At 41.4% G+C, this 24950-nt stretch overlaps 1 protein-coding gene and 1 long non-coding RNA gene across 6 annotated transcripts in view; one reads left to right on the forward strand and one right to left on the reverse strand.

Moving 5' to 3' along the window:
* Positions 1–24950, forward strand: part of LOC105489066 (ADAMTS like 1) — a 950014-nt gene that overhangs the window by 818005 nt on the left and 107059 nt on the right. For all 4 annotated transcript variants that reach the window (XM_011753701.3, XM_011753699.3, XM_011753700.3 and 1 more), the window contains 3 exons: positions 14396–14575; positions 19529–19682; positions 20563–21688. In XM_011753701.3, the coding sequence (XP_011752003.2) occupies positions 14396–14575; positions 19529–19682; positions 20563–21688 (1460 nt within the window). The remainder of the gene's footprint in view (positions 1–14395; positions 14576–19528; positions 19683–20562; positions 21689–24950) is intronic.
* Positions 14067–20810, reverse strand: LOC105489069 (uncharacterized). 2 transcript variants are annotated; one of them, XR_011612623.1, is made up of 3 exons: positions 20676–20810; positions 16917–16990; positions 14067–14587 (listed from the first exon to the last, which is right to left on the reverse strand). It is a non-coding gene; the product is annotated as an uncharacterized lncRNA (long non-coding RNA). The 2 variants fall into 2 exon arrangements; XR_011612622.1 differs by lacking the exon at positions 20676–20810 and adding an exon at positions 20525–20646.

Below are 24950 nucleotides of genomic sequence, written 5' to 3' on the forward strand. Positions count from 1 at the left end.
GAAGTGGCCTTTTAAAAAATAACTATTTTAAATTAATTTTTGTGAGCAATAGTCAGTATATGTATTTATGGGGTACATGAGATGTTTTGATACAGGCATGCAATGTGAAATAAGTACATCTTGAAGAATGAGGCATCCATCCATCCCCTCAAACACTTATCCATTGAGTTACAAACAACTCAATTACAGATTTTAAGTTTTTTTTAAAATCTACAGTTATTATTGACTATAGTCACCCTATTGTGCTATCAAATAGTAGGTCTTATTCATTCTATTATATATTTTTGTACCTATTAACCACCCGACCCTCCCTCTCAGGCCCTCACTACCCTACCCAGTCTCTGGTAACCATCCTTCTTCCGCTCTTCCATGGACCAACTTCTTCCATGGACATGTCCCATATACATGAGTTCAATTGTTTTGATTTTTAGATCCTGCAAATAAGTGAAAACATGTGATGTTTGTCTTTCTGTGCCTGACTTATTTCAATTAACATAATAACCTCCAGTTCCATCCAGGTTGTTGCAAATGACTGGATCTCATTCTTTGTCTGAATAGTACTCCATTGTGTATATGTACCACATTTTCTTTATCAGTTCGTCTGTTGATAGACACTTAGGTTGCTTCCAAATCTTAGCTATTGTAAAAAAAAAAAAAAAAATACTGCAACAAACACAGTAGAGCAGATATATATATCTGATATACTGATTTCCTTTCTTTTGGGTATATACCCAGCAGTGTGATTGCTGGATCATATGGTAGCTCAAGTTTTACTTTTTTAAGGAACCTCCAAGCTGTTCTCCCTAGTGGTTGTACTAATTTACATTCCCACCAGCAGTGTACAAGGGTTCCCTTTGGTCCACATCCTCTCCAGCATCTATTATTGCCTGTCTTTTGGATAAAAGCCATTTTAACTGGGGTGAGGTGATATCTCATTGTAGTTTTTTTTTTATATATACTTTAAGTTCTAGGGTACATGTGCACAATGTGCAGGTTTGTTACATATGTATACATGTGCCATGTTGGTGTGCTACACCCATTAACTCATCATTTACATTAGGTATATCTCATAATGCTATCCCTCCCCTGTCCCCTCACTCCACAACAGGCCCCAGTGTGTGATGTTCCCCTTCCTGTGTCCAAGTGATCTCATTGTTCAATTCCCACCTATGAGTGAGAACATGCGGTGTTTGATTTTCTGTTCCTGCGATAGTTTGCTGAGAATGATGATTTCCAGCTGCATCCATGTCCCTACAAAGGACATGTAATCATCTTTTTTATGGCTGCACAGTATTCCATGGTGTATATGTGCCACATTGTCTTTATCCAGTCTGTCATTGATGGACATTTGGGTTGGTTCCAAGTCTTTGCTATTGTGAATAGTGCTGCAATAAACATACGTGTGCATGTGTCTTTATAGCAGCATGATTTGTAATCCTTTGGGTATATACCCAGTAATGGGATGCTGGGTCAAATGGTATTTCTAGTTCTAGATCCTTGAGGAATCTCCACACTGTTTTCCACAATGGTTGAACTAGTTTACAGTCCCACCAACAGTGTAAAAGTGTTCCTATTTCTCCACATCCTCTCCAGCACCTGTTGTTTCCTGACTTTTTAATGATTGTCATTCTAACTGGTGTGAGATGGTATCTCATAGTGGTTTTGATTTGCATTTCTCTGATGGCGAGTGATGACGAGCATTTTTTCATGTGTCTGTTGGCTGTGTAAAAGTCTTCTTTTGAGAAGTGTCGGTTCATATCCTTTTCCCACTTTTTGATGGAGTTGTTTTTTTCTTGTAAATTTGTTTGAGTTTCTTGTAGGTTCTGGATATTAGCCCTTTGTCAGACAAGTAGATTGCAAAAATGTTCTCCCATTCTGTAGGTTGCCTGTTCACTCTGATGGTAGTTTCTTTTGCTGTGCAGAAGCTCTTTAGTTTAATTAGATCGCATTTGTCAATTTTGGCTTTTGTTGCCATTGCTTTTGGTGTTTTAGACATGAAGTCCTTGCCCATGCCTATGTCCTGAATGGTATTGCATAGGTTTTCTTCTAGAGTTTTTATGGTTTTAGGTGCAACATTTAAGTCTCTAATCCATCTTGAATTAATTTTTGTACAAGGTGTAAGGAAGGGATCCAGTTTCAGCTTTCTACTTATGGCTAGCCAATTTTCCCAGCACCATTTATTAAATAGGGAATCCGGTCCCCACTTCTTGTTTTTGTCAGGTTTGTCAAAGAAAGATCAGATGGCTGTAGATGTGTGGTATTATTTCTGAGGCTCTGTTCTGTTCCATTGGTCTATATCTCTGTTTTGGTACCAGTACCATGCTGTTTTGGTTACTGTAGCCTTGTAGTATAGTTTGAAGTCAGGTAGCGTGATGCCTCCAGCTTTGTTCTTTTGGCTTAGGACTGTCTTCGCAATTGCAGGCTCTTTTTTGGTTCCATATGAACTTTAAAGTAGTTTTTTTCCAATTCTGTGAAGAAAGTCATTAGTAGCTTGAAGGGGATGGCATTGAATCTATAAATTACCTTGGGCAGTATGGCCATTTTCATGATATTGATTCTTCCTATCCATGAGCATGGGATGTTCTTCCATTTGTTTGTGTCCTCTTTTATTTCATTGAGCAGTGATTTATAGTTTTCCTAGAAGAGGTCTTTCACATCCCTTGTAAGTTGGATTCCTAGGTATCTTATTCTCTTTAAAGCTATTGTGAATGGGAGTTCACTCATGATTTGGCTGTTTGTCTGTTTTTGGTGTATAAGAATGCTAGTGACTTTTGCACATTGATTTTGTATCCTGAGACTTTGCTGAAGTTGCGTTTATCAGCTTAAGGAGATTTTGGGCTGAGATGATGGGATTTTCTTAATATACAATCATGTCATCTACAAACAGGGACAATTTGACTTCCTCTTTTCCTAATTGGATATCCTTTATTTCTTTCTCTTGCCTGATTGCCCTGGCCAGAACTTCCAACACTATATTGAATAGGAGTGGTGAGAGAGGGCATCCCTGTCTTGTGCCAGTTTTCAAGGGGAATGTTTTTGCCTATTCAGTATATTGGCTGTGGGTTTGTCATTAATAGCTCTTATTATTTTGAGATATGTTCCATCAATACTGAATTTCTTGAGAGTTTTTAGCATGAAGAACTATTGAATTTTGTCAAAGGCCTTTTCTGCATCTATTGCAATAATCATGTGGTTTTTGTCTTTGTTTCTGTTTATATGCTGGATTACGTTTATTGATTTGCATATGTTGAACCAGCCTTGCATCCCAGGGATGAAGCCCACTTGATCATGGTGGATAAGCTTTTTGATGTGCTGTTGGATTTGGTTTGCCAGTATTTTATTGAGGATTTTTGCATTGATGTTCATCAGGGATACTGGTCTAAAATTCTGTTTTTCTGTTCTGTCTCTGCCAGGCTTTGGTATCAGGATGATGTTGGCCTCATAAAATGAGTTAGGGGGCATTCCCTCTTTTTCTATTGATTGGAATAGTTTCAGAAGGAATGGTACCAGCTCCTCCTTGTACCTCTGGTAGAATTCGGCTGTGAATCCCTCTGGTCCTGGACTGTTTTTGGTTGGTAGGCTATTAATTATTGCCTCAATTTCAGAGCCTGTTATTGGTCTATTCAGGGATTCAACTTCTTCCTGCTTTAGCCTTGGGAGAGTGTATGTGTCCAAGAATTTATCCATTTCTTCTAGGTTTTCTAGTTTATTTGCGTAGAGGTATTTATAGCATTCTCTGATGGTAGTTTGTATTTCTGTGGGGTCAGTGGTGATATCCCCTTTATCATTGTTTATTGCATCAATTTGATTCTTCTCTATTTTCTTCTTTATTAGTCTTGCTAGCAGTCTATCAATTTTGTTGATCTGTTCAAAAAACCAGCTCTTAGAATCATTGATTTTTTGGAGGGTTTTTTGTGTCTCTATCTCCTTCAGTTCTGCTCTGATCTTAGTTATTTCTTGCCTTCTGCTAGCTTTTGAATGTATTTGCTCTTGCTTCTGTAGTTCTTTTAATTGTGATGTTAGAGTGTCAATTTTAGATCTTTCCTGCTTTCTCTCATGGGCATTTAGTGCTATAAATTTCCCTCTCCACACTGCTTTAAATGTGTCCTAGAGATTCTGGTATGTTGTATCTTTGTTCTCATTGGTTTCAAAGAACATCTTTATTTCTGCCTTCGTTTCATTATGTACCCAGTAGTCATTCAGGAGCAGGTTGTTCAGTTTCCATGTAGTTGAGTGGTTTTGATTGAGTTTCTTAGTCCTGAGTTCTAGTTTGATTGCACTGTGGTCTGAGAGACAGTTTGTTATAATTTCTGTTCTTGTACATTTGCTGAGGAGTGCTTTACTTCCAACTATGTGGTCAATTTTGGAATAAGTGTGATGTGGTGCTGAGAAGAATGTATATTCTGTTGATTTGGGGTGGAGAGTTCTGTAGATATGTCTATTAGGTCCGCTTGGTGCAGAGTTGAGTTCAATTCCTAGATATCCTCGTTAACTTTCTGTCTCGTTGATCTGTCTAATGTTGACAGTGGGGTGTTAAAGTCTCCCATTATTATTGTATGGGAGTCTAAGTCTCTTTGTAAGTCTCTAAGGACTTGCTTTATGAATCTGGGTGCTCCTGTATTGGGTGCATATATATTTAAGATAGTTAGTTCTTCTTGTTGAATTGATCCCTTTACCATTATGTAATGGCCTTCTTTGTCTTTTTGGATCTTTGTTGGTTTAAAGTCTGTTTTATCAGAGACTAGGATTGCAACCCCTGCCTTTTTTTGTTTTCCATTTGCTTGGTATATCTTCCTCCATCCCTTTTTTTTGAGCCTATGTGTGTCTCTGCATGTGAGATGGGTCTCCTGAATATAGCAAACTGATGGGTCTTGACTCTTTATCCAATTTGCCATAATGTGTTGTTTAATTGGAGAATTTAGCCCATTTACATTTAAGGTTAGTATTGTTATGTGTGAACTTGATCCTGTCATTATGATGTTAGCTGGTTATTTTGTTCATTAATTGATGAAGTTTCTTGCTAGCATCGATGGACTTTACATTTTGGCATGTTTTTGCAGTGGCTGGTACCTGTTGTTCCTTTCCATGTTTAGTGCTTCCTTCAGGATCTCTTGTAGGGCAGGCCTGGTGGTGACAAAATCTCTAAGCATTTGCATGTCTGTAAAGGATTTTATTTCTCCTTCACTTATGAAACTTAGTTTGGCTGGATATGAAATTCTGGGTTGAAAATTCTTTTCTTTAAGAATGTTGAATATTGGCCCCCACTCTCTTCTGGCTTGGAGAGTTTCTGCCGAGAGATCTGCTGTTAGTCTGATGGGCTTCCCTTTGTGGGTAACCCCACCTTTCTCTCTGGCTGCCCTTAACAGTTTTTCCTTCAGTTCAACTTTGGTGAATCTGACAATTATGTGTCTTGTAGTTGCTCTTCTTGAGGAGTATCTTTGTGGCATTCTCTGTATTTCCTGAATTTGAATGTTGGCCAGCCTTGCTTGGTTGGGGAAGTTCTCCTGGATAATGTCCTGCAGCGTGTTTTCCAACTTAGTTCCATTCTCCCCATCACTTTCAGGTACACCAATCAGACGTAGATTTGGTCTTTTCACATAGTCCCTTATTTCTTGGACCTTTGTTCATTTCTTTTTACTCTTTTTTCTCTAAACTTCTCTTCTTGCTTCATTTCATTCATTGGATCTTCAATCAGTGATACCCTTTCTTCCAGCTGATCGAGTCAGTTACTGAAGCTTGTGCATTTGTCACATAGTTCTCGTGTCATGGTTTTCATCTTTATCAGGTCGTTTAAGGACTTCTCTGCATTGGTTATTCTAATTAGCCCTTCGTCAAATCTTTTTTCAATGTTTTTAGTCTCTTTGCGCTGGGTTCGTAATTCCTCCTTTAGCTCTGAGAAGTTTGATTGACTGAAGGCTTCTTCTCTCAACTCGTCAAAGTCATTCTCCATCCAGCTTTGTTCTGTTGCTGGCAAGGAGCTGCGTTCCTTTGGAGGGAGAGAGGTGCTCTGATTTTTAGAATTTCCAGCTTTTCTGCACTGCTTTTTCTCCATCTTTGTGGTTTTATCTACCTTTGGTCTTTGATGATGGTGACATACAGATGGGGTTTTGGTATGGATGTCCTTTCTGTTTGTTAGTTTTCCTTCTAACAGTCAGGACCCTCAGCTGCGGGTCTATTGGAGTTTGCTTGAGGTCCACTCCAGACCCTGTTTGCCTGGGTATCAGCAGTGGAGGCTGCACAAGAGTGAATATTGCTGAACAGCAAATGTTGCTGTCTGATCGTTACTCTGGAAGCTTCATCTCAGAGGTGTACCCAGCCGTGTGAGGTGTGAGGTGTCAGTCTGCCCCTAGTTGGGGATGTCTCCCAGTTAGGCTACTTGGGGTTCAGGGACCCACTTGAGCAGTCTGTCCATTCTCAGATCTCAGACTCCGTGCTGGGAAAACCACTACTCTCTTCAAAGCTGTCAGACAGGGGCATTTACATCTGCAGAGGTTTCTGCTGCCTTTTGTTTGGCAGGCCTCCTTGAGCTGCGGTGGGCTCCACCCAGTTCGAGCTTCCTAGCTGCTTTGTTTACCTACTAAAGCCTCAGTAATGGCAAGTGCCCCTCCCCCAGCCTCGCTGCCACCTTGCAGTTATATCTCAGACTGCTGTGCTAGCAATGAGGGAGGCTCCGTGGGTGTGGGACCCTCTGAGCCAGGTGCAGGATATAATCTCCTGATGTGCCGTTTGCTAAGACCCTTGGTAAAGCACAGTATTAGGGTGGGAGTGACCCAATTTTCCAGGTGTTTTGTGTCATGGTTTACCTTGGCTAGGAAAGGGAATTCCCTTCCCCCTTGCACTTCCCAGGTGAGGTGATGCCTCGCCCTGCTTCAGCTCTCGCTCACTGGGCTGCACCCACTGTCCTGCACCCACCGTCCAACACGCCCCACTGAGATGAACCCGGTACCTCAGTTGGAAATGCAGAAATCACCCATCTGTGTCGCTTACACTGGGAGCTGGAGGCTGGAGCTGTTCCTATTTGGCCATCTTGGTGCAGATCTTGCTATTCCATTGTAGTTTTGATTTGCATTTCTCTGATGATCAGTGATGTTGAGCACCTTTTCATATGCCTGTTTGCCATTGTGTCTTCTTTTGAGAGATGTCTAGTCAGATCTTTTGCCAATCTTTTGATTGAATTATTAGATTTTTTCCTACAGAGTTGTTTGAGCTCATTATATATTCTGGTTATTACTCCCTTGTCAGGGTAGTTTGCAAATAATTACTCCCATTCTGTGGGTTGTCACTTCACTTTGTTGACTGTTTGCTGTGCAGAAGCTTTTTAACTTGTGATCCCATTTGTTTATGTTTGCCTGTGCTTGAGGGGTATTGCTCAAGAAATTTTTGTCCAGACCAATGTCCTGGAGATTTCCCCCAATGTTTTCTTGTAGTAGCTTCTTTGTTTGAGGTCTTAGATTTAAGTCTTTAATTCATTTTATTTAATTTTTGCATATGGCAAGAGATAGGGGTCTATTTTTATTCTTCTGCATAGAGATACCCAGTTTTCCAAGCACCATTCATTGAAGAAACTGTCTTTTCCCCAGTGTGTGTTCTTGGCACCTTTGATGAAAATGAGTTTACTGTAGCTCTATAGTTTTGTTTCTGGGTTCTCTATTCTATTCCATTGGTGTATATGTCTGTTTTTATGTCAATATCATGCTATAGCTGATACTATTGCTCTGTAGCATAATTTGAAGTCAGATAATGTGATTCCTCCAGTTTTGTTTTGTTTTTTTACTTAGGATAGCCTTGGTTATTCTGGATCTTTTGTGGTTCCATATAAATTTTAGGATTGTTTTTCTATTTCTGTGAAGAATTTTTTTGATATTTTGACAGGGATTGCACTGAATCTGTAGATTGCCTTGGGTAGTAAGGATATTTTAACAATAGTAAACCTTCTAATCCATAAACATGGAATATTTTTCCATTTTTTGATGCCCTCTTCAATTTATTTCATCAGTGTCTTATACTTTTCATTATAGAGATGTTTCACTGCTTCGGTTAATTCCTAGTTTTTAAATTTTATGTGTGGATATTATAAGTGAGATTACTTTTTAAATTTCTTTTTCACATTGTTCACTGTTGAACATAAGAAATACTGATTTTTGTATGTTGATTTTGTACCTGGCAGATTTACTGAATTTAAATTTATCAGTTCTAATCGTTTTCTTGTGGAATCTTTAGGTTTTTCCAAATATAAGATCCTATCATCTGCAAACAAGGATAATTTGACTTCTTCCTTTCCAATTTGGATGCCATTTATATCCTTCTCTTGTATTATTGCTCTAGCTAGGACAAGAAGTGGCTTTTGAGCTGGACCTTCAAGCACATCTTGGAAGTCTCTGGATGAACAAAGAGTTGGCGGACATTGCTCATGGACTGAATGACATGACCAAAGGCCAGAGCAGACAAGGTTGTCTGTGTGCCCAGGAAAAGGCAAATTGTCCACTGTAGCTAAAGCATGGGCACATGGCAGTATGTCAAGGAATGGGCTGGAAAGGTCTATGCAGATCAAAGTGAAGGGCATTGTCAGGAGTCTAGATTTTACCTTCTTACCATTGATAATATCCTAAAAGCTTTATGTATACATCAAAATTTTAAACGACAATTTTTAGAAACTTTTCTTGCAGCTGTTTTATCATCATGTTGTTACAGACCTATATACTGTTGGAGGTCTGTGCCTTAAATCGAGTTCTATCTGCAAACTGATAACCCAGTTGTGTTATTTTCAATGAGTGATCACTCTATAGTACAGTTTTATTACATCTATACCCTTGAAATAAGACAAATTATTTTCATTATCTACTTCCTCAATTTGAAAGAGAGAAAAAATTAACCTACATTGTTCTTTATTGCCAAATTCACTAAGAAACTCTAACTGAACAGCTTGAATCTGAGAACTGTTCTTATTTAACTACTTGTTTATTTTGGAGCATTTATTCAAATTGAACAGAAGCCTGTGTGCCTCATAAAATATTTAGAAAAAGAAAACTTCAGCCACTACTCATTGAGGAGATCCATACTCCTACAAATTCAGCATCACTAGTGGAGTACCTAAAATGTCAATCACTGGGTAACAGAAACTTTGGGAGCATGTTCTTTATGTCTGAAGGACTCAGTAGGACCCATGAGGAATCTGAGTGTGAATTATAATCAAAGGATTAAATGAAAAGTGGCTTGATGTCATTTTGAGGTTTAGGAGATAATAGTTTTATGAACCAGCCATTATTTCTCTCAGAGAAAAAAAATACACTGCGTTTTCAACAGTGTAAATATTTATGGATCATATCAAAACATCATATACTCCCAGAACTTATTGTAAAATGTCACTCCACTGTTCAGCTCATACCCTGACCACTTCTTTACTGGGAAACAAACAAATCATTAATTTTAAAAGAAAGAAAAGGAGAGAGCATGTGTAGGAAAGAAAACTAGAGGTGGATTTAGTCAATCCTAATTTTTTTTAAAAGATGTAATGATATACTGGGGAAAAGTTTTAAATGAAATTCTCAAACACTTAATATATGCAACAACAGAAGCAACATCTCTTCCTTCATAGAGCTAATGGTCTAAATGGGTAATAATTTCTGAAAATATGAGAGCTATTTTTAAAAATAAAATGAGGTAATGGTGATAGAGACCCCTTTGACTACTCTAGGTAGGAAGGTTAGGGATGACCTCTCCACACAGCTGAGAATGGAATTGAACCTGGATTATTCAAGAGACTCAGCCACATGAAGATCTAAGAGAAGAATGGTGCAGGTAGAAAGAAGAGCAAATGGAAAGGCCCTGTGGGAGAAACAAGCTTGACATATTTGAGGAACAAAACAACAAAAAACAAGTCCGGTTGGAGTATACAGGGAAAGTGGGGAGTCGTAAAAGATAAGATTACAGAGGTGTACGACGCTTCTCTTGCTCTGCTGTACATTCACCTACCCAGAACCACGCTTGGTTCATCATTGACATTTAATAAATTTATGTGGAATGAATTAATAAAGTTGGAAGGATTTGAGTTAGACAATGTCTAAGTTCCACCAGGGCAGGAACCAGAATCTATAGCGGTTTGCAGGGCAGGGTTAGAGGAGTGTAGATTTTATTCTCATTGCAAGGGAACGTCATTGGAAGGTTTTAAGCATGGAAATTGTGTGATCACATTTATGCTTTGAAAACATCACTCTTGCTACTGTGTGGAGAATAGAGTGTAGAGAAGACAATATGGGGTTTCCAACAGGAGGGAGGAGCTCTTTTCAAATGATCACATTTGATTGTATCATCTATATCCTGCTAGAAACGCTATTTCTTAGTCCATTCTGGCTGCTAAAACAGAATACCATAGACTGAGTAGCTTATCAATGACAGAAATTTATTTCTCACAGTTCTGGAGGGTAGAAAGTCCAAGGTCAGGGTGCTGGCAGTTTCGGTGTCTAGTGAGAACCCTTCTTCTGGTTCATAGATGGTCTCTGTGACTGTGTCCTCACATGATGGAAGGGGCAAGGCAGCTCTCTGGAACCTGTTTTATAAGGATACTCATCCCATTCTTGAGGGTTCCACCCCCATGACCTAATCACCTCCCAAAAGTCCTTACCTCCTAATACTATCACCTTGGGAGTTAGGATTTCAGCATGTAAATTTAGGGGAGTGGCAGGGAGGACACAGACATTCAGACCAGAGCACCAGTAAAAGGCAAGAGATGATGGATTATGGTATGCTGATTCATTATGTATTTTAGAAGTATAGCTTATATGTTTTGTAAGTAAAACTGACCTTATTTGGCCATGAATTGGATGTCAGGGGAAGTGGGGTAAGAAAAAAGAAAAACTCAAGGGCCTAAGTTTTTGCCCTGGATGTGGCACAATTAAATGAATGGGGAAGACTGAGAGAGAAATAGGTTTGGGATGAGGTTGGAGGGGCAGTATTAAGAGTTCCATTTTAGGCATGTTTAAATCAAGATGCCTATTTGCATTTAAGTGGACATGTTGAGTAGGCCTAGGGGAGAGGTCAGAGCTTAAAATTAAAATTTTTGATTTATCAGCACAAACTTGTTTCTTTCCGACAATTGTGGTTTCAGAAAAATTACAATAAGTTCATGGAAGAATCTTAGTAATTCACAGAATGGAAAGTATTGTGGAGAATATAGTCCCCAAATTTGGCAAATCCTTCAGAGTCAGTAATCCACATGGTTAGTTGGCTACTTATAAAAAGAAAGAATGAACAAGAAAAGTTTGTAACTAATCTGATTATAGTATAACTTGTTGGTTTGATGTAAGAATTTGACAGCAATAAGAGAAGGCTGAACCTTAAAAATCATGCAAAAGACTAAAACTAAATTTAAAACCTTAGTTATCCATAACAACAAGAAGATTATTCTAGATAAATGAAATTCTTAGCCACTAATTTAAATTTCTTCCAAGTACCAACTTCAATTCAATGCCACAGACATTTATTGAGAACATTCACAGGAGGCATTATTCTAGGCAGTGCGGGTACAACATTAGTTAAAGAAGGGAAATCCTTTAATGTCTTATTGAATCGCTGCCAAATGAGAGCTAAAATTAAAATTTGCTTCTTCAATACATGAAAAGCCCACAGAGTCACTGAAGTAAGCCACAAAGAAGACAAAGGTTTAGGCCAGTCACTTGAATCATTTGTTCTGAGACCATAGGTTTTGTTCTTAATCAAGCCCAAAGGACACACTAGAAAAGCCTTTAGAAGGAGCTGGTAGGACTTGTGATGAGTAACAAGTGGTCTAGCTTAAATGTTGCCTTTCAGAAATCAGAGTTTAGGGAGAACTCCCTAAACTTTCCAGGGTCACCAGAATGTAGACGAACTACTTTAAATTCTGCTCCCCAACCTGAATTGTGGGCTGGCTCCTGTCTGTCAGGGATGGTCACAAGAGTGGAAGCTAAGAATTGAATGGCAAAGCCCAGTTGGGTGAAAGGGTAAGACCAGGCTCCTGGCAGGCTTGGTGCTCATCAGGCTGGGAGCCCTCCTCATGAAGCAACAGTCACGCTACCCTCCTCTGGGTCTGCAAAGCACACAGGAGTTGTACAACCACAGAGGAGGGAAGCTGAGTTTGGACTTGTTCTCCAGCTATGTCCAGAGCATGGTGTCCAGTAGCTCAGTAAATGTCGCAATGAATGGCAATAAACCAACTCTAGCCCCTGTGTGGCCTTCATTGGGTTGTTTACCTCTCTGAGCCTCAGCTTTTTCTTTTTTTTTTTTTTCTTTTCCTGTAAAATGGAAATAAGACCTAGCTTGTAGGGTCATTTCACATTTTTTGTTAGCCTTCAATGCTTCAATGGGTAGGTAGTTGATCCCAGCAATAAGAAAATATATCCTTTTTCCTAGGAGACTCAATATGGTTATTTTTTAAAATTTGAAATGGAAAAAAAAAAAAGGTTGCTCACCATTGGTCTGAATCATTTAGAAGACTCTAAGACTAAAAGGCTTAACTAGACAAAGTTGATTACTTTTCTAACATCATTATCCACTAGCTCTGTGACCTCAAGCCATTCACAACTGCAGACAAATGTCATGTTTGCTCAGGTGGGGTCCAAACAACCACTGGTCCTAACAGTCCTAACAAACTCTCTGGGTCCCAGAGTTTCCTCTCTGGGTCCCAGAGAACATTCATTTGGAGAAATGGTTCTCAGCCCTGGAGACACAAAAAAATTATCTGAGGAAAAATTACTTGGAAGAAGATTATACTATCTTTCTTAAAAACAAAACAAAACAAAAACTGGTACCTGGGACCCACCTCCCAGAATTTCTGATTTGTTGGGTCTGAAGTGAGGCCCAGGCATCAGTACTTTTAAAAAGCTTCCCAGGAGACCTTGACGTGCATGTAGGGTTGAGAACTCTGAGTAAGAAGGTGAAAACTGGGCTGCAGCAATGTTCTGACTGTACCCAAGGACACTGGTGTCACCATCATAACCTTAACTGCCAGCAAAAACCCCCATAGCCATTCTGAGTACAACTTACTAGGCAAAGATCACCATGAGTTCTGAGAGGGGCACTCCTCCAGCAGAGCAAGTCCTTCAGCACAAACTCTCAGGCTTCTTAAAACCAGGCTTGATCTCTCAGCAAGGCCAAAGGCAGCAAGCTAATGATGAGAGACTATTCTGGAAGAAATCAGCAGGCTCCCTAAAATTTTACAATAAAATATCCCCACCACAGAGTAGTCGTGGGTTGAACTCTTAGCTAGGGTTATGTCTGAGTGAAAGTGATAGAAAACCCAAAATAACATTGGCTTTAAAAAGAAAAGTCTTCCTCTCTCACTTAAACACAGACAGTCCAGAACGGGTATGGTGGTTTCACAGTCAGGAAGCCAGGCTTCTAACTTTTTGTTTATGACAGCCCAAGATGGAAGCTTACATTTCAGACATCACATTCACATTGCAGCCAGCAGGGAAGAGAAAGGGAAGAGATGCCAGACCCTCTTTTTGGGCACTTCCCCGAAAGCACACGCAACCCTTCCGTTTATATCCCATTGGCCAGCATTAAGTCAAGTGGCTGTATCTATCTTCAAGGGAGATTGGCAAATATAGTCTTTATGCTGAAATGTCATATGCCCAGTGAAAAGCTGGGGACTCCTTTGCTCTGTAAAGGGACACATATTTGAAAATAGCCAACGGTCTGTGCTTCAGAGGGCCTCCCTCCCACTTCATGCCCCTGGATCATAACTATTCAGTTACATGTAAACAATGTTTTATTGGGGTTCCTCTGAAAACCACTGACATGAGGCCATTTTTCTTGCATTCCAAATTTCAGTGGCTCAGGCTTCCACTGCCCTAAGAAATCATCAATCCTGCATGAAGAATATTCCAGGGGGGTTCTTAAGAAAACCAGACCCTAAATCTAATGCCCATTCAGTGTGGTAGAGTGCCTTCACTTAGAGAAAGGGCTGTCTTTTCTGCAAATTAATTTCTCTAAATTTATACTGATGGCAGGCGCTCTCTCCTGTTCATTCTGGAAGCAACACAGATTATTTTCCCTGGATCGTAAATATGCTGAACACTCTATTATACTAACCTTTTAAACCAGTTGTCTTGGATGGGGCTGCAAATCATAGTTCAGGAGCAACTTTCTAAGATTTAAAGGCCCCAGAAATTCCTGGATGCTCTAGTTAAATACCTGGGATTAAGTGGAGGGGGTAGATCTTGCTACAAAATTCATCTCAAAGAGAAGAAACCAAATCCTTTGGGCTGATTCCTGGTTTTTCTTCTTTTTCTGGGTTTTTTTTTTTTTCTTCTTCTTCTTCTTCCTTTACTCTGCCAAACTAAGATGAGAATTAGCAGTCAGACAGACTGCCTTCCCATATTGGGTCTACTTTTTCTTCCTTCCTTCTTTCCTTCCCCAGTGTTCCCGAACGTGTGGTGGGGGTGTTCAGAAACGCGAGGTTCTTTGCAAGCAGCGCATGGCTGATGGCAGCTTCCTGGAGCTTCCTGAGACCTTCTGTTCAGCTTCAAAACCAGCCTCCCAGCAAGCATGCAAGAAAGATGACTGTCCCAGCGAGTGGCTTCTCTCAGACTGGACAGAGGTATGTATGTTCCTCAGGAGAGAATAAGAGAGACCCAAGTTGGAAAAGAAGGCACCCCAGACATATACATAGAAAAGGCAAGAAGAGAACAAAACAATCTTCCTAATACTATGGAATAGTACTTTTTTTAAACCATATATACCATAGTGTGAAACTAGCTTTTAACGAGACTGCGGGGACCTGAGTTACACAGCCAGCCCCTACCCAATGATCGGAAGTTTGGAATTGTAAATGGGCTCCTCGTGGAGCAAAACCAGACCTCACTGGTGCTGTTTTGGCCCAGGATTCTTTTCCACACACTGGGTTCTTCTCCTTCTATCTCCACACAATACCCCCTCCTCCTGACCTCCCTGTACCTCTTACTCCCAGATGTTTCTAGTCTCTATTTAGGAAGGGCAAAGCCTCTCTAGCAAGTCTCTTCCAAGTTACTGGACAATAAAGGACATGATTTATTAGGAAAAGGCCAAGGAAATCCTGCCTGTTTACTGTTAGTTTCCTGGCTCTAAAAAACTTCAACAGCTTCCCAGCAAGAGAATTTGATTTCCCTTGTTCTGCACTTTGGGAAGTGATTGCTTCAGCATTCACCATTCCTGACTTGATCTCCTAAGTTAGAGACATACCTCTGACTAACCTATCTTTCTAAATAATGCCTCTTCTAATTCTAGTGTATGATCATTCATTTACACCTAGCTTCAAGTCCTTTGTTTTCAGCCGCTACCAATTCTTTGAGTTGCCTTCGAATTCTCCAGCTCCATAGGCCTGTGTGTCTTCCATGGAGAAGTTCCCCCAAAATTGTTGCCTCACAAGATTTAGCCAAGAACAGGATCTCTAGACACGAAGTGAAAATTTCTGTGAAGCCAGATTCAAGACCTTCCTTTTTCTAGCATATAAGCATTTGAAATTGCCTTCCTAACCCCACTGTCTTTTTTTTTTTTTTTGTATAGTATACAACTCACAGGAGGGAGCTGCTGCTGCTTGAAATACCTCACATAGATACTTGCTTACAGAGGGCAGAGCGGCCTGTGAAAATTCAGATCCAGCTCTCTCAACTTACGTTCTTAGAATTCTTGCCCATATCTTATCAACCCACACAGAATTCCATGAGATGGTGCCTGCTAAGTGCATTGCAATTAAGAGTTAACTTACATTACCACAGGTTTTATAATTTGGCAGTAAAATTGCTTCTTGTGGTATCTGACACCAAATGTCTCAGAACATTTGGGGAATTTCTTTCTCATGCTTTAGAAAGAAATTCGATTTCTTTCTAAATTTGATTTCAAGATAAAAGTGAGTAAAATGAGCATGTGTACATTTGCGTGTGTGTGGATGTGCACGTTAGTGACAATTTTTCCTTGGGAATGTTGATTTGGGGTATGGCATTTGAAGAACACAGATGTATTTGCCAAGTGGCTCTAGATGAAAACATTCTATCAGTGGAGTATTATAAAAGAAATTGCTCCCCTAAATCTATTAGGTGATAGTCTGCCATGAGTGGGCTGCTGAGGAAGGGACTTGTGTGTGTTATAATTGTCTTCCTGTGTTCCTGGAGTTTGTGGTCTCTGAAGCCTATGAGACACAGAAGATTCAGAAAAAGTTCTTTTCTGACTACAGATTTGAGAGGGACCCTTGAGATTTTTGGACTGAGAAAAAGGTCCCATTGATACCATTAAGTACAGTAGGCCTTCAGAACAGTATCATGTGTTGTTAAGAGTTCAGACTCAAAGACAGGCAAACCTAGGTTCAAATCCTGACTCTGCCACTTACTGGCTGTATAACCTTGGGCTAATTATTTAACCTTTTTGGCTTTCGGTTGCTTATCTTTATAATGGAAATATAATAGTATCTATCATGTAGGTGGGAGGCTGAAATTAAATATAATTTAATATATATTGCATGTAAAATACTTTGGCCTACTAAAAGTGAGCCCTTATGATTCTCTTCCATTTGGGTTCACTTGTCATGAGAAGGAAAGGAAATGAAAGGAAGTACTCACCGTGGCTGGCTGGGCCTGAGGCCACAGCTTAGGTCTCCTACAGGCTCTCCTGGTCTTCCTCAAGAGGAAGTTCTATTTTTGGAACTGGGAGGAGGTAGCCCTTATCCAAGGAATGTTGCTAGCTTCTGAGCTATCTGTGTTAATGAATGGAAATTCCAAACATTGGGGAGGGGCTGGGAATGGTGGGAAGTAATCCCTGAATTGCTGGGATTAAACTCAAACTGGTGCCATACTGAAGCGCTCCTGGTGTTCACAAAGGCTCCACATTGGCCCTGTCATCCTGATGACCATTCCCCTGGCCCTCTGGCTGAGAGGAGATGCGCATTCCACACCTCCCATGAGACTGACCTTGGAGAAGGGAAGACCCAGATGATCTATGGGTGTTTTTCATCCTCAACTATCTTGGCTCAATCTCATGGTTACTGCACAGAATCCCATAGAGACAGAATTAAGCCAAAGTTTTAGACATTTCAAATAAAATTACTTACAGATTCTATTTTGGAAGTAAGACCTCTCAAAAGGCCATACTTCTTTTCTTTAAAAGAAACCCTCAATCTCCTGGAAAAGTTTGATATTAAATATTTTTAAACCCTATTTTATGGAAGTTGCTCCTTTCTCCCCCCAAAAAAAATTCTTAAAAAAGAATAATTTTAGAGCTAGAAGGAGCTTAAAAGATCCTATAGACTAATTACTTTGTTAAAAAATTAAGACCACAGAACCTTTATCAAATGAAATGTTACTATGAAGCCAATAATCTTAAACAGATAAAATTGAGCTATTTTGGTTTAAGTGTGAGTAGGGGTCTGAGATCTCCAACAGCTGGGTCTCCTCACCACCTGAGAAGCCCCTGAATCACTTTGTCAACATAGTTATGGAACACAGCTTTAAAATCCCTGCTCTAGCTTAGCTTCCTTACTCCAGAGATATGGAAATTGAAGGTAGAGAAAGAGCTAGACTGGACCAAAGTCATAACCCAGTGTTCTGACCTGAAACTCTGTTTTTATGTTTCTACTTAGCAGCCTTAAAACGACCATGCTCTTTTAAATTTTCAGGCTTCTTACTTCCATCCCACCTGATCTTGGATTTGGTGCTGTCATTTACAATCAAATAAGGAATGGGTGGAATCTGGAACCCACAATTGTCAGGCTATAAAAGCAGTGGGTTTGATTCTCACCACTATCCTTTGCATCTTAAATTTCTTTCAGGGTGGCATATATCACAGCACATCACACAAAATCGTGTCACTTCAATATGTTAGCATATAACACTTGAAAATATAAGATCGTTTTTTGTTTTTACTATCATTTTTCAAGTTAAAGTGGTACACTCCCACAGTCCTCGTTCAGGCAAGCCTGGAGATGACAGCCTCCTTCCCCGACGCCCTGCCTCCCATCCATCTCCTGCTTTCATCCCTTACCTACAATGTTGCCAGATTAACCTTCTCAAAACACCTCTTTCATCATGTCAACCCCTCTTTAGTGGCTTCCCACTGCCTTATGGACCAATCACAAACCTCTTGTCTGAAAATTAAAGGTCTCCAAAATTTGGCCCCAAACTAACCCTCAAGCTCCTGACACTTACAACTTGAGCCCTCTGTTCTCTCAAACTGTTCTGTCCCATGCCTGCCTTGGGACTCCTACACTGAACTTTTTTATCTTTTTTCTGGAAATTTCCCTTTCTCCCATCTGATCCCTGTTTCACTGCATCCACCCAGACTCCAGTCATCTTCAAGACCTTGGTGAGGAAATCCCTAGTGTACTATGAGAATTCAATTATTGTTAGCATTACTTTTATACTACTTTACTTGTCTTCTAATTGTATGTTTTTACTAAATTCTGTAATTACAATTCTATAAACACCTTTATTGAGGTATAATTTATATATTATAAACTTTGACTTAGCATGTTTTTAAGGTTTATCCATGTTGTAGCACATATAAGAACTATACTCCTTTTAATGGCTGAATAATATTCCACTGTAAAGATATGGCATATCTTGTTTATTCATTCACCAGCTGATAGGCATTGGGTGATTTTCACTTTTGGCAATTATGAATCATACTGCTATGAGTGTTTGCACACAAGTCTTTGTATGGATGTATGTCTTTGTCTCTCTTGGGTAGCTACCCAGGAGTAAAACTGCTAGGTCTCCTGGTAAATTTACGTTTAACTTTGTAAGAAACTACCAATCTGTTTTCTAAAGACACTGTATCATTTTACTTTCCCACCAGTAATGAGTGAAACTGCTAATTTTCCATATCCTTGCCAACACTTGTCTTTTTTTTTTTATTATGGCCATTCTAGTGGATATGAAGTGGTGTCTCATAGTGATTTTGACTTATATTTCCCAAATGGACTATTTCATTTTAACAATGCATTTGGAATTTTCCCCTCATTTGAATGACAGCTCTTTGAGATTTGGAACTATCTTGCACATCTTTTCTTCATAACATCTAGCACCCTACCTTAGACAAAGTAGATTCATAACTACCTTAACCTTGACACTAAAATACTGTCACTTATTTGTGAAGGAAGGAAAAAGGAATTAGCAATAATTGTCATTTCTATGTATGGCATTTAAAATATATTATCTCACTTAATTCACAGGCTTGCAAACTAAGCATAGGTGGAAACAGACTTGAGAGAATTTAAGTAACTTGCCAACTAGTGAAATACTGAGCTGGGATTTAAACACTCTATAACTAACTCTGAAGCCCAGGCTATATAAGTAAAATAGATAAAAGGTCTTCAGGAAACCTCAGAGTAGAAAATCTTAGAGTGCGATATGTCTATAAGATTGGCATGTCTTCCACATTGTGACCTCATAATTAGTATTTCTATCTCAGTAGTTATTGCTTTTCCAAGCAACTTTTCTCATATTTTGATGAGTGTGAGAGTCTATTAAAAATTAGCTTCTAGTTCCCTGAATTTATGTACATTTGGCCTTTCTTTCTCCGCCAGTGTTCCACAAGCTGTGGGGAAGGCACCCAGACTCGAAGCGCCATTTGCCGAAAGATGCTGAAAACCGGCATCTCAACTGTTGTCAATTCTACCCTGTGCCCGCCCCTGCCTTTCTCTTCCTCCATCAGGCCCTGTATGCTGGCAACCTGTGCAAGTAAGTATGTCAGGGCTCTGGGAATGGGGAGATGAAACCCACACAGCAGCAGCTATAGCCAGCACTCCGTGGCCTTCCCTAAACCCAACACCTGTGGGAAATAGTGGGCCAGTAGAACCCCATGGAGGGCTGCAGGCAGGAGAGCTCAGCTGGAAACGGAAAAGGAATCTTAATTACACGTGGCCAGGCTGAATTCTCTTCTCCACTGGAAAAACAGTTTGCAGGGGGTAGAGCCAAGTTCACTTGCTGGCATACAGAGATCTGGAGGCTGGAGGCAGTGTATTACTAATGATGTCTAATGTTCTCCACTCTGGGGTTTTAAACGACTCTAAACAGATCTGTTTAATATTAATCCCTAGAGCCGCAACACTTCTAGGCTCTCCTCACCATGTCCTTTAGGGCTCTGGTGCCTTGCAGGACCCAGAAGGCAAACATTTAGCGGAGGACATTCTCCTCTCTGTCCTCTGCCTTTTTATGACGTTGATTTCTTGTTTAAAAATTCTTTTAATGAGAGGAAATGGCTTTCCCCGGGGGATCCCCCTCCATCTAGAACTCTGCATCTCAGCTTCTAGGGGCAACAAGGCCCAGCAGGGAGACACTGGGTTGCCCACTGCATCTCATTAGTTCTGATTGTGGTGGCAGCTTGGTGGTCCACAGCTGGGAACGAGGTCCTCCCGAAAAACACAGATAGTAAAGACTGGCCCCGGCCAAAATAAACCCTGAAGAATACTTGCTTTCCCATCCCTCCGGCGCCTTCATCTCTGCTTCTCTTCTCCACTCTGGCCCTTTCCTCTGCCCCTCTCTCCTGGCTGCATCTCACCCTGGGTTTTCTCTCTCCCCACCTCTTTTCTCTGTCCCTTTGGGTTCACTCTCCTTCCAGGGCCCGGGCGGCCGTCCACGAAGCACAGCCCGCACATCGCGGCGGCCAGGAAGATCTACATCCAGACTCGCAGGCAGAGGAAGCTGCACTTTGTGGTGGGGGGCTTCGCCTACCTGCTCCCCAAGACGGCGGTGGTTCTGCGCTGCCCGGCGCGCAGGGTCCGCAAGCCCCTCATCACCTGGGAGAAGGACGGCCAGCACCTCATCAGCTCGACGCACGTCACGGTGGCCCCCTTCGGCTACCTCAAGATCCACCGCCTCAAGCCCTCAGATGCAGGCGTCTACACCTGCTCAGCGGGCCCGGCCCGGGAGCACTTTGTGATTAAGCTCATTGGAGGCAACCGCAAGCTCGTGTCCCGGCCCTTGAGCCCCAGAAGTGAGGAAGAGGCGCTCGTGGGGAGGAAGGCCGGCCCGAAGGAGGCCCTGCAGACCCACAAACACCAGAACGGCATCTTCTCCAACGGCAGCAAGGCGGAGAAGCGGGGCCTGGCCGCCAACCCGGGGAGCCGCTACGACGACCTCGTCTCCCGGCTGTTGGAGCAGGGCGGCTGGCCCGGAGAGCTGCTGGCCTCCTGGGAGGCGCAGGACTCCGCGGAAAGGAACGCGACCTCGGAGGAGGAGCCGGGCGCGGAGCAAGCGCTCCTGCAGCTGCCCTTCACCATGGTGACCGAGCAGCGGCGCCTGGACGACATCCTGGGGAACCTCTCCCAGCAGCCCGAGGAGCTGCGCGACCTCTACAGCAAGCACCTGGTGGCCCAGCTGGCCCAGGAGATCTTCCGCAGCCACCTGGAGCACCAGGACACGCTCCTGAAGGCCTCAGAGCGCAGGACTTCCCCCGTGGCTATCTCGCCTCATAAACACGTGTCTGGCTTCAGCAGCTCCCTGCGGACCTCCTCCGCCGGGGACGCCGGGGGAGGCTCTCGAAGGCCACACCGCAAACCCACCATTCTGCGCAAGATCTCAGCAGCCCAGCAGCTCTCAGCCTCGGAGGTGGTCACCCACCTGGGACAGACGGTGGCCCTGGCCAGCGGGACACTGAGTGTTCTTCTGCACTGTGAGGCCATCGGCCACCCAAGGCCTACCATCAGCTGGGCCAGGAATGGAGAAGAAGTTCAGTTCAGTGACAGGTGAGCCTTGTAGCTAACCTGGTCTTGGGAAGGAGGCAAGGGGCCACATCTGGCCCAAGTCACACTACTCACACATTCTTCAAGGTGTTTCCAGGAGTAGGGCTTAGAGCTGGCCTCAGGGATCCCACCATGGGGTGCAGGCCCTCTCTCAGCACTGATAGACTACTGGAGCAAAGACAAGCTATTTCATTTTTCTAAACTGTCTGTTCTCATCTTTATAAGGGAATAGCAGCATTGCCTACCCACCCCCATCCCTGTAGGATCCCAAAGATAAATGAGATACTCTCTGGATAGCTTTGAACTTCTGGCAGAAAGACATCATTCCAGGCCAAGGCATTATTATGTTACTACTCTGTAAGATGAACCATGGAAAAGCTTTGACACTGGAACACTGTCTCTGTGTGTGTGGTCCCCCAGGACTGGGCAGAGAATGAAGCCAGCACCTGCTGTTTCCCTTGGGTGAACCCATCTTGTGTCTGGGCTGGACAAGGCTGTTTGTTCCAGAAAGCTTTTATTCCCAGTTGGACCTGTGATTAATTATCCTGATATCTCCTGTTGTCTCTGTTTTGATGTATCATTATCAGGATGACAACATGTATCACTTCCTAGTCTCTTTGGGTCATAGCCATTCCATAATGTAGAATCAATAGTGGTAGTAGAATTAATAATATTTTTTACCACTACCTGTGCCATACTTTGTACACATTTTGTCTCTTTTAATCTTTACAGGGGCCTTGGCAATGAAGATAGTTGTCATTAACTGATTAGTGACTATCTGCCAGGCAAATGTAAACTCTTTATGTGTTTTATCTCACTGAATAGAAGTGGATACAGTTTTTATCCACACTTTATAGAAGAGGAAACACATAAAGTTAAGTAATTTACTAAAGGTTATATTTATTAGGTGGCAGAGCTATGATATGTAACAAAAAAGGAACTTCCCTATGGGTAGTCACTTTAAAGAATCATGAAATCATAGTCCTCTAGTCTAGATTCCTCATTTTAACCTTTTATCCTCTCAGAATCCAAGCATAATGCTCTTTTCATTAAGTCTACATCTAAATGTTATTGTTTGACTAATCGTCTTCTCTGGCTTGCTAGCTTTTGGTAAGGAAGGAAAGAAGCCAGCATTTATTCCAGGCACTATGCCAGGTTTATTTATAAGTAACTGCATTTTTTATTCTAGCAGTCAATCCACAAGATTGACATTATCCTCCAGTTTTATGTAGAAAACTAAGGTTCAGCAGCTCACCTAAGATCACAATTTAGTAAGAGCTGAAACAAGCATTCAGTATTTGATTTTGATTCCAAGAAGTTTATTTGATTCCAAGGAGTTCTGTCTACTCTTCCGAGACTTGGTGAATAGATGCATAATAACTTTTGTCCATCCCGCACACATTATTTTTTGCCTTTGAAATGTCAATAATACTGCCTGTCAGCCTCAGTACTTTTAGACCAAATAGCTTTGATAACAATACTAAGTATTATTTCTTTATGCTCCAACGGTATGCCAGACATAGTGCTCAGTGCTTTAAAGGCATTATCTTGCTTAATTTTCCCTCAAAATCGTAGGAACTAGTAGGTACAATTGTAGTAACCATATCTAGATAGAATGCTGAGGGACAGATGTTGGAGCCACATAGAAACACTGGAAATGGTCTGAACACAGGCAGCATGCCCCAGAGCTTGTGCTTTTCACCGTGCCCTCCAGCCCCCACCACTCATACTTTCCTTGATCAGCTTAACTGCTGTTATCCCTGTCGTTTTCTCCAAAAATCCTTATAACATGGTTGCAAAGATTTCAGTCAAGCCCTTTGAGATCACTGAGTGGCAGCTCCAGTGTCTGGTCCCAGGGTGATGAGGGGTGACCTGATACTCAGGTGGGTGGTACCCTGCAACTCAGTTCTATCAGTGCACTTGCTGTACCTATTACACCGCTATCATGCCCTCTCCTCTATCAGCCAGTCAGTTTATCAAGCGTAGGTACAACGTTTTATTTCTATCCCCTGGGCCTATTGCCTGGGATTGGTATTATTGGGATTGAAGGGAATGACAATTGGCATGAGGGAAAAGATGGAAATTAACATCTTCCTACTTCCTCCTAAAAAGCTGTGGAACAAGACAGGGCAATGGGAAAGGGTCATCAGGACTCTGCTCAGCCTTTGCCTACGGGGAGAACATTGAGGTCCTGACAATTTCTTTGAGTGTTGGAGACTTTTTATGAAAACCAAGGCCCATGGCCCATCTAGGTCACCTGGTGACTGCAGGAATGATGTGGAAGGAGGTAGACAAGCATGGGGGGGGTCCAATCTGATCTTGCCAAGGCCCTTCACTTTTCACGGTCTTAGTCTCTTCATTTCAGAAATGAGGAGACTGTACCATATCATCTCCGAGGTCCCTCCTACCTCCTTCCCTCATTTACAGAAGGCCACGGAAGGTTAAAGCCCATATGCTGATGGGAGAACCTTGACCACAGTAACTTCCAAAGTTGTGGCACAAGTTGTTTCTAAATGTTCCATAAACAGGCTCAGTGATCACATGAGTTTGAGAAGGGCAAACTTAAGGCTAAACAGATGTATGTACTGCTGGATTTTATGTCTATTTTTTTAATATCACACTTGATTTTTTATTATAAAAGTAATAAAAGGGCTATAAAATAATTCAAATAATATCTAAATCTATAAAAAGTGCAAGCCTCCCTCTTCCCCGCAATGCTCCCAGAGGCTATCATTCTTAATAATTTGGTATACATCCTTTTAGAATGTTTATATATTTTACTGTGTTACATAAAAAGCATATATGCACACATAGGATTTGGGTTTTTTAATAGGATATTAGTCATGTTCAGAAATGTGACTTGGTTTTTACTTAACAGCATGTCTATGAGATGTTTTCATAATAGTATGTAGTGGTCTAGATTACCTTTTTTAACAGCTGATTACTGTTCCTGAATGCATTTAACTATTCCCCGACTGAAAATTATTTGGAATTTTTCTTTTTATTTTACTCTTTTAAGCATCCCAATGTGTGTTGTGACTTTCCAAGTGGACAGTACAGTATGCTGTGTTTTCAGAGTTCCCCTTTAATCACTGAACAATTTTTTGGCTTAGTAATCTGAGGAACACCAATAATTCTTGAAATAGCACTTAGGAAACACACTTTGGCCCTTTTAATTTTCGCCTTAATGGGCATTGAGAGTCTAACCCCAGTGGCTTTAAAATGGAGAAGGTTCAGTGGAATCTTGCTAGAAACAGACGTGGCA

This window comes from Macaca nemestrina, chromosome 14 (assembly GCF_043159975.1).
Source record: "Macaca nemestrina isolate mMacNem1 chromosome 14, mMacNem.hap1, whole genome shotgun sequence".
Classification (NCBI taxonomy): domain Eukaryota; kingdom Metazoa; phylum Chordata; class Mammalia; order Primates; family Cercopithecidae; genus Macaca; species Macaca nemestrina.